Raw genomic sequence first — 15929 nt, forward strand, 5'->3', positions numbered from 1 at the left:
GTGTTATTATAGATTTTGTAATATTTTGTGACATTTTTTTAATTTTTTCATATATTTTATCGCATGCGATTTTTTCAATTTGACTTAATATTAAAGTGTATATTTTGTAATATTTTTTCACCTTACAATACAGGTTTTGGTTTATATACAGTCTGCAATTATCGTCCGATCCTCACGAATATTTTCATAAGGGTAGGGTTAGGTTCAGAAGGGCTAGGCCTATTATTTTCAAAGATATCCGCAATATGTTTTTGGGATTAAAATGGACCAAAAACTGAAAAAATTTCCTGATCAAATTTCCTGGCACAATAAAGCCAATCGACACGCCTAAGAAGAGAGTTATGGACAGAGAATAATTCTAGCATTTCGGTTGACCATTGGATTACATTTAGCTTTTAAATGGACCACAACAACTAACAGCACGACGTAGTGCGTAAATATTGGGTGAATGTCTCTGTTCAAAATGTTGATAGAAATATCTGGGCAGCGCTCCGTGTCATAATTTCAAAAGCGAAATATTCCAAAACGGATTTGGACATAAGGGGGCTTCTAACATTGTAGTGTTGCCGGGTATCACATGGTCGGCCCCGCACGGCTATAGCCTTTGCTTACTTGTTTTAAATATTTTTGAAGGATTTTATTTATTTAATATAACTTCGATTTGTTTATACCCCCATCGTTATTTATGTTATTTGTTCGAATTGGTCACCCGAAACCGTCACACGCTGACCGTATGTTGCTCTGCGGTATTTTGGCCCATTCCCGGCGAAGCGCTTGCTTGAGGTTATCGACAGTTTGGTATTTTTTAGCGCCAACCCTGCTTTCCAAAATACTTCAGACACAATAGTCCAACGGGTTGACCCACAACTTTCACCACTATCACGCTTGAATTCCATCACGAATATATTTTTTCTGGAAAATTCTCACCAAAATGCTTTTGTACGCCTGTAAACAATATTATAAGTTGTCACTGGAATAATTTTAACAGCTGTCGGACGTGTGGCTTTGAAATGACAGCAGTCTGAAGTTGGTTGCAGTTCTTTCAAATCACCCTGCGTATATCTCTCGATACAACGACTGAAACTTTCCAACTTGTGTTTCACAATTTTGAAATGTTTTTTGGGATAAAATTCTTTTAAATCATATGTGTAATATTTTTGTATTTTGCGGTTGTGGGATATTTCAGCTCAAAAATAGCCATGAAGCAAAGGATTCGGAATTATCTATCACAACATATTTTAGGATTCCATCCATATTCATAATATTTGTACCATACTTACCACATCAATACATTTTCCCCCCGCATCAATATTTGTATGACCAAAGTAATAAATAAAATGTCATTTTCATCATCTATGGTTTTAATAATAATTTATTTTTATTTGATTTTTGCTGTTGTTGTTTGATGTTTTTTTTTGTATTGTTTTTTGCATTTATTCAATAATAATAATTAATAATATATGTTAGGGTTTTTTTGTTTTGTATTGTTTATAATAATAATCGTAATATTAATGTGTTTTGTTTTTTGTTTTATAATAATAATAATAATTTATTGTTACTATTGTGTAGGAGCGAGCGATAGGAGATGGGGGCATAAAGAGGAGGAGCTTAGCATTGTATATAATGTGGGTATTGTGTATAATTTTCAGTTAATTTTTTTGTTTCTGCTGTCAGTTTGTTATCTAAATACGAAGCATTTTTATTAGTATTTATAATAATTATATTATTAGATTTAGGGTTTTATTTTAATTTCAGTGTTGTTGTTTTGTTTTTTTTTTTTTTTTCAATTTATAAATTATTATTTTCTTCAATGTTATTGTTGTAGTATTTTATTGTAATTATTGTTGTTGTTGTTTGGATATAAATATTTGATAAGGATGATGTTGGTGTGTAATAGATGCATTTTTAGTTGTTTGTAGGTATGTAAAGTAGGTGTTTGTGTGTGTGTTTTATAATTTTTTGTGTGTTTAATTATTTTTTGGGGGTTTTGAGGTTTCCTTCTTTTTTTTGGGATAATTAAATTGTGGTCTGATTGTGTTTTGGGGGAATGTGTTTTTTTTTTGGTTTTGGAAAATGATGATTTTGAGGGGAAGCATGTGAGATTAGTTGATTTTGTTTTTGTGTGTGTTTTTTTTTTTTTCAAGTCATACAATTTATATTTTAGGCTTATATATAATAAAATTCATTTTAAATATTTTTTAAATTTAAAATTAGTTTTCCTTAAATTTATGTATTTTTTTTTTGGGGATCTGTGGGGGCATTAATGCTATGTCTATATATTTTTAAAAATTATTGTATATGAAATAAACCTAGTTTATGTTATAAGGTTATGTGTGGGTGTGTTTGTTGTTTCTTTTTAAGCTATATATATGTTTTTATTTTAATACTTAAATTTAAAATATACTTTTACTTTATTTTTATTAAGCATAAAAAATGAGAAAAAAATCATTAAAATTCTTATCCAACTAAAAAAAACTTTCGAGGCAATTTCTAGGGATTTCTCCAGCAATAAATTCTTATTTAATAATATTTAAGTATTTTTTATTTAAATTTATTTATTAACATATCAACTTTCCTCCACTCATTCATTAAAATTCTGTATATATTTTTTAATTATTTTTTTAAAGAGTGAAATCAATTTTTTTTATAAAAAGTCTTGTTGTGGGATGTTAATATTTACAAAAATGAACGACAGTGGAACCTTGAATGAATGGAAATTAATGGTTTTCCAAAATTTCCTCCCCTAAGTAAAGGGGGGTCCTTGTGAAAAAGTTAAATATCCTCAAATAAAGATAATTATTCAAATATTTTCCTTATTCGAGAGTGTCGATTTAAAAGAGGTCCCACTGTCAATACTTGGGTTTTTTTTTCTCCTACAACTAAACCTCGCTTCACATGCTACAGTTATTAGCTGCTGTTTCTGGCTAAAAGCATTTATTTTCTTTTTAGTCTTTACTTAGATCGCTACTTCTTGGCTAATATCTTATTAAGCTTAGTAAACTACGTTTCCGCAAGCGAATTTTAACGCTTCCTATTTTAGGTTTTTTTTATTTACAAAATTTTATATTTTTTAATATAAAAAAATTTACTTCAAAATAATTAAACCAAAAATTAAAATTGTTTTATTTACAAAGAAAATGATGTACCTAGAGGGTCCTATGTTCTGAGCCATTATCTAACCCCTAATTAGTTTTTATTGTTGTTATATTAAACTTCTCTACAATGATTTTATCCTTAATTATTCTTGACGAGGTGGTGGTGTGGGCAGGTTCCTAATAACGAATACTCCTTCCAATAAACCCATCTTAAAATGCCAGGAAAAATCAAATTATTTTCCATTGGGAATTTTTCTAAATGGGTCAGAGGTTACAATTCACTTCAAAAATATTCAGATTTCTTTTAACTTGCACCATTAAAAATGGTGTTATTTAAATTTCAAATAAAAGAGTGAAGAGTAAACTCTGTAAAAAAAACTCTCACTCTTCGAGCATTACTACTCGCGAGCAAGTTTCTCTCCCGAGTAAAAACAAGCAAATCTATGCTATGGTTGAAAACAAAATTGGAGTCTTGGTTCAAAGCGAAAAATAAAGGAGCTCATTTCTCTCTCTCTTTCTCTCTCTCTCTCTCTCTCGGTCTCTATTCTTAAACCTCAATACAATATATATTTTTTGAGAAACAATTTTAGGGCGAGGAGAAATTATATTTTTTCCCATGGGCTTCATTAATTTCATCAAAAAAGAGGAATTTCGGCTAAGAAGCTAACCAATTTGACCTTCTTTTAAATTCACCACTTGGATTTTGTTGTTGTTTAATTTTTTTGTCATTTTTTCCTACATTGCACTCTGAGATCATTATAATTTTTTGTTGTTTTTTTTTCTGTCTAATATAAGAATATAAGATAAAAAGGTCTTTGCTGTACCTACATTATATTTTGAATTTTATTTCTTTTTACAGTGCCGTCGGAATTTCATGTTGAGCAAATTTTGTTCATTTTGCCCGCTGGCCTCTTTTAAACTCTTCAATTTGCACCACCAAATAACACCGAATTTTTATAATAAGCTGCAGCTGCCTGCCTTTCGGCCAAGGGACTCTTGACATCACGATCGGCCCCAGCGGAACGGGTCTTGCGTTCCAATTCGATCTCTTGAGCTAGAGATTCTGTAATGAAAAAAAGAAAAATGAGACAAAATGTTAGAAAGGAATTTTTTAAAGAAAATATAATGTATTTTTAATGATATTGGGAGATTTTTAAAAAATGTATTTTTCAAAGGCAATGATAGTTTTGAACGTGGATTTTTAGAGATTGTATTTTCAAGGACCAATAGACCCAAAACATTGATTTTTAAATAATATATTTTCAAGGATTAAGAGTCCCAAAACACGGAATTTAAAATAATGTTTTCCAATAACAAACTGACATAAAACGTGTTTTTTAAATAATATTCTTTTAAGGATTCTTGAGCCTTCAAGAACTTTCTAGCCTATATATATGGATTTTTCTAAAATATTTTTTTTCAAGAACACCTCAAATGTTGATTTTTGAATATTATTTTTGAAGAAAAATTTTCCAAGGACTTTAAGAGGCACAAAACGCTGACTTTTAAAGAAGATATTTTCAAGGACCATGATAGACACAAAAGTGAATTTTTAAGATTTCTTTTTTTGGATTTTCAAAGAATATTCTTTTAAGGAACTTTCAGTCTTCAAACGTGCATTTTAAAATAATTTACATAAATATTATTTTTCAGGTACTGTTCAAACTTGGTTTATTAAGGATTATAATTTAAGGACTTTCCAAACATGGATTTAATGAAAAAATCAATGAAAAAAGACCCAAAAATGTGGATTTTAAGAAAATATTTTTAAGGACTATCAGAGGCACAAACCTGGATTTTATTTCCAAGGACTTTGAGAGGAACAAACGTGAAAATATTTTCAAGGACCATAAGAGCCACAAAAGTGAATTTTTTAAGAGATATTTTTTTAGAATTTTTAAAGAATATTTTTTTCAAGGAACTTTTAGTCTACAACCATGGTTTTTCAAAGAATACATTTTTAGAGGACCATGGAAGTCCCAGACATGGATTTGTAAGAAAAAAATTTAAAGGACCTTAAAGTTAACAGACGTTGATTGGCAATGGATTTTCAAAGAATAAATTTTAAATGACCATGGAAGTCCCAGACATGGATTTGTAAGAAAAAACTTTAAAGGACCTTAAAGTTAACAGACGTTGATTGGCAAGAAATACTTTTTCAAGGTTTTTTTTTTCGGTTTACAAACGGGGTTTATAAGAAATAATTTTTTAAGGACGATGAGTAGGGGTTTAAACAAATTTCTTTTCAAGGAAAATATTTTTTTCAATCCACAAATTTCTTTTCAAGGACCAAAGAAGCTGTACATTTGGATTTTTAAGAATATTTTTCTAAAGACCATTTGACCCAATTATTAAAATTATTAAAATGAGGGGGCAATGCTTCAAATGTATATTATAAGATATTTTTCAAGGACCAAACGTAGATACTCATAAAATATTTTTCATGGGCCAAATGTGGATTTTTATAAAATATTTTTCGAGGACCAAACGTGGATTTTTTATAAAATATTTTTTTAAGGACCAAACGTGGATTTTTCTAAAATAATTTTAAAGAACAACGTGGATTTTTATAAACGATTTTTCAAGGATCAAATGTGGATTTTTATAAAACATTTTTCAAGGGCCAAACGTGGATTTTTATAAAATATTTTTCAAGGACCAAACGTGGATTTTTATAAAATATTTTTCAAGGACCAAATGTGGATTTTATAAAATATTTTTCAAGGACCAAACGTGGATTTTATAAAATATTTTACAAGGACCAAACGTGGATTTTATAAAATATTTTTCAAGAACCAAACGTGGATTTTTATAAAATATTTTTCAAGGACCAAATGTGGATTTTATAAAATATTTTTCAAGGACCAAACGTGGATTTTATAAAATATTTTTCAAGGGCCAAACGTGGATTTTTAAAGAAAAATGTTCAAGGGCCAAACGTGGATTTTTAAAGAAAATTTTTCAAGGACCACACGTGGATTTTAAATATTTTTCAAGGACCAAACGTGGATTTTTAAAGAAAATTTTTCAAGGACCACACGTGGATTTTAAATATTTTTCAAGGACCAAACGTGGATTTTTAAAGAAAATTTTTCAAGGACCACACGTGGATTTTAAATATTTTTCAAGGACCAAACGTGGATTTTTTTAACAGATTTTTCAAGGACTAAACGTGGATTTTTATAAAAAATTTTTCAAGAATAAGGGCTCTCTGAGGATCATTTTGAATATTTTTTTCAAGACTTGCTCTGAAAATTATTTTGAATTTTCCAGAAGTTGTTTTAAGCATTCGCAATAGAATATTTTCTCGTTCCAAGGGCCCTACGAAGATTATTATTTTTAAGAAAACAATTTTCAAGGACTTTTCAATTGTTTATTTTTTTAATTTATCTGGTATATGTATGATGAACTATCTGTGGATTCTTTTTTGAAATTTTCAGGATATTTTAAGGACTCTCCAACGATTATTTTTATTGAATTTTAGGATTTTTCCAGCACTTACTGAAGGCTATTTCAAATTTTTGAAAAATATTTTTTTCCAATGACTCTCTGAAGTTTATTCAAGAAGAAATTTTAGAAATATTTTTTCAAGGACACTGCTTCTTTTTTTGGATTTTTTGATGCGGGTTTTAGGGAAATTTTGAGAATTTTTTGAAGTTCTTAGCTATGTTTTTGTAAAAGAGATTATTTTTGATTTTTCCAAAAAAAGTAGAACTCTGAGAACTATTTTAATTTTTTTTTCGTTATTTAAAATATTTTTATAGAAATAGTCTCTTTTAGGGCTATTTTGAAATTGCCAGGAATATTTTTCAAGGAATCTATGAAGATTTTTTTATTAATCGGAGACATTTTTTGAAGGACTCTCAGAAGATTATTGTAAGCTTTCAGGATTATTTTTATTATATTTTGGATTTTTAACAATATTTTCTGGAACTATTTGGCAATTATTTTGAATTTTTCAAGATTTGTTTATGTCTGGAGTATTTCCACCATTGTCTTGACTTTGTAGTGCTTTCAATTAAAACGAGTAATGTTTTCCATAACGAAATTGACATCTTTACATTATTTGCTGATCTGAAAGTGGGAACTAGGCTTTTTCATTTTAAAGGCTCGTTATCAATCATGATTTCGGATTTCTTAGGAATATGATTTCAAAAATGATTTTACAGAAATATTTTTATGAGCTTCTCTGAGCTACCATTTTGGATATTTGAAGAATGTCTCTAAGCCATTTATGGATTTTTTTTAGAAAATCTTCGTCAAGAACTCTCAGAGCTTTTATCCCGGATTTTCTCAGCAATTGTTTCTCAACAATTGTTTCGAATCTATGAAAAAAGTGTTTGAAAGAAATGTTTCACTTACCCGAATAATTCTGCCAAAACGCTCCGGTAGCCATTAAATCGATACCGGGATAATTCCACTGGCCCTTACCGCCATTGGCAGCAGCTGCTGCTGCAGCGGCGGCGGCAACAGCCAAACTATTCTCTGCAGCATGCGAAGAGGGTGGACGATTACTGTCACGATCCACCGAACGACGATCATCCATATCGTCGACACGTTCGCTGAGACGTTCCATTGAAGAATGGCGATCACTGTCAGCGCCACCAGCAGCTGCTGCTGCGGCGGCAACGGCAGCAGCATGATGTAAATGACGTAGTTGGGGTGGTAAATCTTCGGCACCGCGTGATTCATGATCCGAGTGAGGTTCACGTTTAAAACTGGGACTTACAGACATGGGTCTTAGATGTTGTTGTGATGATGACTGTTGTTGTTGCTGCTGCTGCTGCGACTGCTGCTGTTGAATACGGCTGTCATTGCTGTTGTCGGCTGTGTGATGTAAATTATTGTTGTTGTTGTTGTTGGTGTTGTGGGAATTTAAAGAGGATGTTGTTGATTTATCAGACTTTTCACTTTGTTTGCCATCCTGATCTATGAGGTTAAAGGGAAAGTGGAAGAACAAGAAGAAGAAGAAGAAGAAATAGAGGACGCTGTGTTGGTTAAAACAGGAGGTTACAAAACAGTGCGAGAGAGAGAAACAAACAAAAAATGTTAAACACGCATTTAGGGGGCGTACTTAGTTTGTTTTTTTTTATTTTAAATTTTCTTTGTTTAAAAAAAACTTTTTAAAACAGATTTTGCTAATGAAAACTTAAAAATCTACTAGCCTACAAACTTAAAATTCGATACATCTACAGATAATATTGAAAAAGAAACCAAAAAATGAACATCGTTTCATCTCTTACCTTGTTCTGATTTACGGGTCAGATCTGTTATACTGCCACTGTGTTTGCTATGCATCGAGGCTGAATCTATGGAACGGACATCCTCATTTAGAGATGCCGAACGCTGTTGCTCCCCAGCCGATGAAGAGTTGTTATTGATGTTGCTTATACTGTTGTTGTTGTTATTATTATTGCTGTTGTTGCCGCCATTATTACCACTGGCATTGCTGTTGGCATTGTTGTTGTTGCCGGCATTTGTGGCATTGGGCGATTTACGTTTGCCGCCCTCCACTTGCTGCTGATAACGAATGCGCAATTTACGTTCACGTCTATAACGTTTTTGATATAAAACTGAAATGAGAAAAAAAATACGGCAAACTTATGTTGAATGCAATTCGATACTTTTGGTATTGAAACAGAAATAAACGAAGGATATGATGGGGGACTGAATGTTTTTTTTTTTTTTTTTTTGATAGAATGTTGGTCTGTAGATTCTGGGCCTTGTTGCATGTTCGTCAATCACACACAAAAGACAATCGATCAAATTTCTCAAGTAATCGATAAACGTAAAATGTGATTTAGTTTCTCATTTATTTGCCCACATACCTTATCTTTATCTGGTTCTCTTGTAAATATTTTCAAATGCGTGTGGCCGGAGATGGAGTCCATCTGTCGCATTTTTTCGTTTATGAAATGTGACAATGAACCGTTATTATTAGTTTTATTGAAGGACTCATCAGGTTTATTGTTAAATTTTGGATTTTGAGGACATTGACGAAAATAAGTATGCAAATTAAAAGACAAAAAATTTTCAAAAAAAAAACAGTAAAGAAAGTCTTAAAGTCGTGCGGGGCCGACTTTATGATCCCCTACACCACTTTGCTAATTTAGTAGAGCTCCACATAACAATTAAAAGTTTTTATGGGAGAATTCAATCATACACGCTATGATTATAATTTAAAGCTCAAAGGACTAAATATGCCGAAGCATTTGTAACTTTTAAATTCGGACCTGCATTGCCCATTTGATATATATGGGAGCTATATCCAAATATGAACCGATCTTGATAAAATTTGGCTAAGATATTTCTGAGCTGTATTTCATATATTTCCCTGAATATCGTTGTTATGGAGTGCATAATACGGCTGTGGGTAACAAATATAACAAATCGGATTAACAATATATATGGGAGCTATAGCTATATCTGAACCGAACTTCATACATACTGACATACTAGATTCTAGACTCAATTCGGTCGTAAGTGCCAAATTCCATCCCATTTGGGCAAATATTAGACGTTTGGTGCACAATAAAAGGTAAATCGGACGAAGTTATATGTGGGAGATATATCCAAATCTGAACCGATCTCGATAAAATTTAGCAAATGTATTTCTGAGCTGTATTTGATCAATTTCCCCAAATATTGTTGTTACAGAGTGCATATTACTGCTGCGGAGGATAAAAATAACAAATCGGATGAACAATATATATGGGAGCTATAGCTATATCTCAACCGATTTCAATGAAAATTCCCATACTTATTTTCAGGTCTAATTTGGTTTTATGTGCAAAATTCCATACTCTTCGGGCTGATATTACACGTTTGGTGTACAATAAAAGGCAAATCGGACAAAGATATATATGGGAACTATATCTGAATTTTTACCGATTATCTCCAATTTCAATAGGGTTCGTCCTTGAAAACATATCAAATTGGAAACGAATCCCTATTCAACCGTCCCATATAATCCTTCGGAATTAATCTGCGATGAGAAACCCTATTTACGGTTTAACCCCAATGGAAAACCTCCGACGGCATTTTTTTCAAAATATTTAATAAAAACATCATCAACAGTATGGATCGGTCGGTGGAATGCCTCTTCCGCCAATTGTCCAAAATATTTAATAAAACCGCTAAAACATGGTGAGATAGCAAAAGTCGAAGATACTAATTTTCAGTCAAATTTATTAGATATCAGTAAGGAATGGTCAAAAGTCGGGCAGGGCCAACTATATGATAGCCTACATTACCACGCGTATTTAGCAGAGCTCCCATAAGAGGCTTTTGTACCTCAAGGACCAAATAAAATTGCTGTAAAGATACATGATATGTTTCCGATAAGAATTTATTAAAAAATACTTATTGGAGTAATAGCTATGCCGGACCGAGCTTCTCAAAATGGAAAAATTCAGTTGAATATGAAAAAAATCTATCCAATTTATAGTTTGACACGAATTATGGCCTTCAAACGGCCAATGAAATCGTCACACTCTGTCCGAATGTTGCTCTGCGGTATTTTGGCCCATTTCCAGCGAAGCTCTTGTTTGAGTTGATCGACACTTTGGTAGTTTTTAGTGCCAACCTTGCTTTCCAAAATACTCCAGACACAATAGTCCAACGGATTGGTATCTGGATCCGATTTTAGTGGTCATTGTGCACTGGAAATGAAGCGAGGAACCTCATTTTATAACCATTCTGAGTGCCGAGTCCTGTTGGAATGTCCAAGGTCTGCGGCCTAAATGTTTGCGTACCAAAGACTTTAATACACCCTCCAGAATATTTTCGCGATAATATTCAACATTTACTCTGATGCCACGGTCGATTAATACGAGAGGAGAACGACCATCGGCTGTTATGGCAGGCCCAAGGGCGGCGCTTGAGTTCTGATGGCCAACAGAAGGTGCACATTTTCAGCTGACCTCTTTGGCAAGTAAATACGATCATTTTGTTTGTTTACAAACTGCTGGACAACGAATGTTTTCTCATCGGAGAAAACCAAATTCGACAGTTCACCACTTTCGCCCAAGCGAAGCAACTCTTTAGCTCTTTTGAGTCTATTTTCTCTCTGTTGCGGTGTAAGTACTTGCACTTTTTGGAATTTCAATGGCTTTACCCCGAGCTCATTTTTCAATAATTGCCGAATGGAATATTGCGATATGTTCAGTTCACGAGCCATTTTCGGCCACTGCGACGCGGGTTTCGATCAAGTCGCTTCTTTACTTTTCGAACCATTTCTGCTGATGTTGCTGTTTTCTTCCGTCCACTTCCTTGACGTCGAGCCAGTATCACGGTAACGAGCGATGTTACGAGACACAAAAGATTAATTCACATTAAAATGCTGGAGTTCTCTAACGATAACCACTTGTGGTTTTCCAGCCAAATATAAAGAAATCACACTATCACGCTTGAATTCCATCACGAATAACTTTTTTTCTGGAAAAAAAATTTTCACCAAAATGATTTTGTACGCTTGCAAAAAATATAATGAGCTGTCACTGGTATAATTGTAACAGCTGTCGGACGAGTGGCTTTGAAATGTCAGCAGTCTGAAGTTGGTTGCAGTTTTTTCATCTCACTTTGTATAAATTTTTTTGAGCTGAAAATAGACCTAGCAGGAACTCCAATTGTCAAGTTTCATATAAATTGGTTGGGAATTGTGGCAGAGACCTTCAAAGTACCGAAAATTTGGGAGATATCGTTTCATGGGGGCGATACCTATTAGTGGACCTGATTCGAACATTTTTTCGAGCTGAGAATAGACCTAGCAGGAACACCAATTGCCAAGTTTCATCTAATTTGGTTGGGAATTGTGGCAGAAACCTTCAAAATACCGAAAGTCGGGAGATAATGTTATAGGGGGCTATACCCACACGTGGAGCCATATAGCCCATTTTCAATACCAATCCGCCTGCATATAATATAAACCGTTGTATCGATTTTCAAAGCTCTAGATTATATGATGTTAACTTAATCGGAATTTCAACAGACAGACAGGCGGACATCGCTAAATCGACTTTAAATTTTACGCTGATCCAAAATACGTATTTTGGAGTCTCAGATGAATATTTCGAGGTATTGTTGTATTAAAAACGTGTTCTCTAAAATGAGTAGAGGGTAGGGGAATTTAGGTCTGTCTAAACTACCTGAATTTTGGGTTCCTGCATCTTGTCTCTCTCGCTGTCTTTTCCAAATGTACCCTTAAATTTTATTGATTTGTTCCAGACTTTATTTAAATTATTCAATCTTGCGTTTTGACCAAATTTTTATTTGAAGCATCTAGTTTCTTTTAATAAATTATGTTTATGTGCATTTTCCGCAGCCGCTCATAGCTGCATTTTTGTCATGGAACACGCTATTGATTTAAATTTCAATATGACTTATATTTGCCCAATTGGACTCTTATATGATTTTCAAAATATTTGATTTGCTGTAAGGGTAGTCAAGTTTAAGTATCCTCTTTTTTAATTCTCTTCCAAAAATATCCGCTCTGATTTTTTTTCCCTGAATTTGTCACCGATATCAAAATCCAAAAAATATATATTCCTTCTTCTTCCTATTAAAAAATTTTGAACTATTTTCCCACGTCATTTTCAATTATTGGCACAAATAATCGATGCAAAGATTAAATCATACCATTTAAGCAAATCAATTCCATGTATTTCGGTTTCGCAGACATCGGCAAAAAAAACTGTCATCAAAATCATAGATAAATGTGTTTCATGATCTGTGGATGGATTTCCTGAGAAACTCAAGATGAGCTAGAATTCAGGCTAAATGGAATAGAGGAAATCATCAAATCATGCCAGAAAAAAATCGAAACTAATCTTTGATAATTTTCTATCTGTGGCGAATAAAACAACCCACAATATAAACGATATGTCGTCTAACGTTCGTTGAATGCCTTTTGCCGAGACAAAAAAAAAAAAAAACAGAACGCTTTGCTTCAATGATTCGGATATGGAGGTCTTTATAATATCAAATGACACACCTCAATTGGCATAATCACTCAACTGGAGCCCATGGAATGAACGACTGAACGAATGGATGAATGAACGATAGACTGGGAGGTTTCCATCCGGTGTGTGTGTATGTGCCAGTTTGATTTGCTATTCGAAGTCTATTTGGAATAAAATCACAATGCGTTACAATTTCGATTTCCCCAATTCCATGGAATGGAGAAGAGCAGCAAAGCAAAGAAGAAAATAATTATACACAAATAAATGCAATTGTTGTTCCATTTCAAAGGAGAAGGAGGTGGAGTAGCAGCAATAATGGGAAATAAATTTGCCATTTTTTCTGTTATGGGCTGGGTTTTGTGGGATGCATGGCATTCTGAGTATGGCATCGAGCTGCAGTGTATGATGATGATGATGCCGTCATTGAAGTCGCAGCAACATGTCATTTGAATAGCTGCCGCGACACAACGTCTCCATTTGTCGTAATGTATCTTTATTTTAGTTCTTAACTGTCCTCCTACCTACTTATGCCATACGGATCAGGTTGTACTCTGGTAGGGTTTTTAGTTTCGTTTTCTCTCTTTTCAAATTTGCAAAAAAATATGCAATAGCATTCGAGTGTTACCAACTAATCAAATGTTATTAAATTTATTCTTTGATTTCTGTTGAAATCCGAATCAGCGGGATAAGCGGAGAGACAAGAAGAGACCAAAAGAAAAAAAAAAAAACAAGGCAACATTTGATACTAAATTATAATAAACGAGGTCGATATAAATAGACTGGGTAATTAAAAAAAAGTCGAGGAATATTTAAGTAGAAAATTTTACCCACAATCGAGTAAAAAAGGGGGCTTTTCGGTCCTCTGTTGAAAATATGGTGAAGAACTCCCTTTAAATGGAAACGTAGAAACTCAAGATATCCTACAAAATTATTTGTCATAAAATTCTACTACAGGGTGAGATGAAAAAACTGCAACCTTCTACAGACTGTCACTTCTAAGCCACTCGTCCGACAGCTCTTAAAATTATTTCAGTAACAGCTCATTATATTGTTTACAAACGTACAAAAGCGTTTTGGTGAGAATTTTCCAGAAAAAAAGTTATTCGTGATGGAATTCAAGCGTGATCTTTATATTTGGCTGGAAAACCGAAAGTGGCTATCGTTAGAACACTCCAGCATTTAAAAGTGAATAAATCTTTTGTGTTTCGTACCATCGCTTGTTACCGTGATACTGGTAGCGTAGCACGACGTCAAGGAAGTGGATGGCAACATCAAGAGAAATGGTTCGGAAAGTAAAGAAGCGACTATATCGAAACCATCGTCGCAGTGGCCAAAAAATGGCTCGTGAGCTGAACATATTGCAATATTCCTTTCGACACATATGTAAAATGAGCTCGGGGTAAAGCCATTGAAATTCCAAAAAGTGCAAGAACTTTCACCGCAACAGAAAGAAAATAGACTCAAAAGAGCTAAAAACTTGCTTCGCTTGGCCGAAAGTGGTGAACTGCCGAATTTGGTTTTCTCCGATGCGAAAATATACGTTGTCCAGCAGTTGGTAAACAAACAAAATGATCGTGTTTACTTGCCAAAGAGGTCAGCTGAAAATGTGCATCTTCGGTTGGCCACCAGAAATGAAGCGCCGGCCATGGTGATGGTGTTGTCCGCCATAACAGCCAATGATCGCTCTCCGCTTGTATTAATCGACCAAAATATTCTAGAGGGTGTACTAAAGCCTTGGACACGCTAAAATTTTGGCCGCATACCTTGAACATTCTCACAGGACTCAGCCCCATCGCACTCAGCACGTGTCACCCAAAAATCGTTAGAAAATGAGGTTCCTCGCTTCATTTCCAGAGCACAATGACCACCAAAATCTCCGGATACCAATCCGTTGGTCTATTGTGTCTGTAGTATTTTGGAAAGCAAGGCTGGCACCAGAAAATAACCAAAGTGTCGATCACCTCAAGCAAGCGCTTCGCCGGGAATGGGCCAAAATAGCGCAGAGCGTTTGAAGGCCATAATTCGTGCCAAAGATGAGCAATTCGAACAAATCTAAACTTTTTCTAACATTTGCTAGATAGCTATTTCCGACATTTTTTGCTTTCATTCAATAAAAATTAAGAAAAAAACATGTAAAACAGCTGTAAGTTCGGCCGGGCCGAACTTTGAATACCCTCCACCATTTGGTACAAATTTGGCAATTATCAAAAAAATAAAATCCGTTAAAAATTCTGTTAAAATCTCAAAAATACCGAATTTAGCCGTATATTAGGGTCTATACGACGATGTGGACCTGCATAGGCAGGTCAGAAGCCATTACAATATTCAAATACGAACTCAAAAAAATTGGTTTAAAATGTAGCTAAAATCATAAAAATACCGAATATGGGATGGTACGATGGGGGTTATAAAACGTGGACCTGCACAGACAATTTTCTGGCATAGGCTGTAGTATCCATTACAAACTTTAAATACCAATTTTGAAATAGTTCCGGTAAATAATGTCGCTAAAATCATCAAAATACCGAATATCGGGTGGTACCGTTATATGGGGGCTATACGAAGACGTCGACCTACATGGCCCATTTTCTGTTTTATGCTGTAGTATCTATTGCGAACTTCAAATGTCAAATTTGAAACAATTCCGGTAATTAATGTCGCTAAAATCATCAAAATACCGAATATCGGGTGGTACCATTATATGGGGGTTATACAAAGACGTGGACCCGCACAGTCAATTTTCTGTCATAGGCTGTAGTATCCATTACAAACTTTAAATACCAATTTTGAAACAATTCCGGTAAATAATGTCGCTAAAATCATCAAAATACCGAATATCGGGGGTACCGTTATATGAGGGCTATACGAAGACGTG

The 15929-nt window shown here is 33.7% G+C and overlaps 1 protein-coding gene across 4 annotated transcripts in view; it reads right to left on the reverse strand.

The window, feature by feature from the left end:
* Positions 1-1396: 1396 nt before the first annotated feature.
* Positions 1397-15929, reverse strand: part of LOC101894733 (probable WRKY transcription factor protein 1) — a 74343-nt gene continuing 59810 nt past the window's right edge. For 3 of the 4 annotated variants that reach the window (XM_005175893.4, XM_020038470.2, XM_020038468.2), the window contains 3 exons: positions 8339-8668; positions 7458-8024; positions 1397-4158 (listed from right to left, as the gene is read on the reverse strand). In XM_005175893.4, the coding sequence (XP_005175950.1) occupies positions 4019-4158; positions 7458-8024; positions 8339-8668 (1037 nt within the window). In that variant the 3' untranslated portion in view covers positions 1397-4018. Of the gene's footprint in view, positions 4159-7457; positions 8084-8338; positions 8669-15929 lie in introns of those variants that run through there. The other variant, XM_059124638.1, reaches the window with a different exon arrangement.

This window comes from Musca domestica, unplaced genomic scaffold (assembly GCF_030504385.1).
Source record: "Musca domestica strain aabys unplaced genomic scaffold, Musca_domestica.polishedcontigs.V.1.1 3, whole genome shotgun sequence".
NCBI classification, from domain to species: Eukaryota; Metazoa; Arthropoda; class Insecta; order Diptera; family Muscidae; genus Musca; species Musca domestica.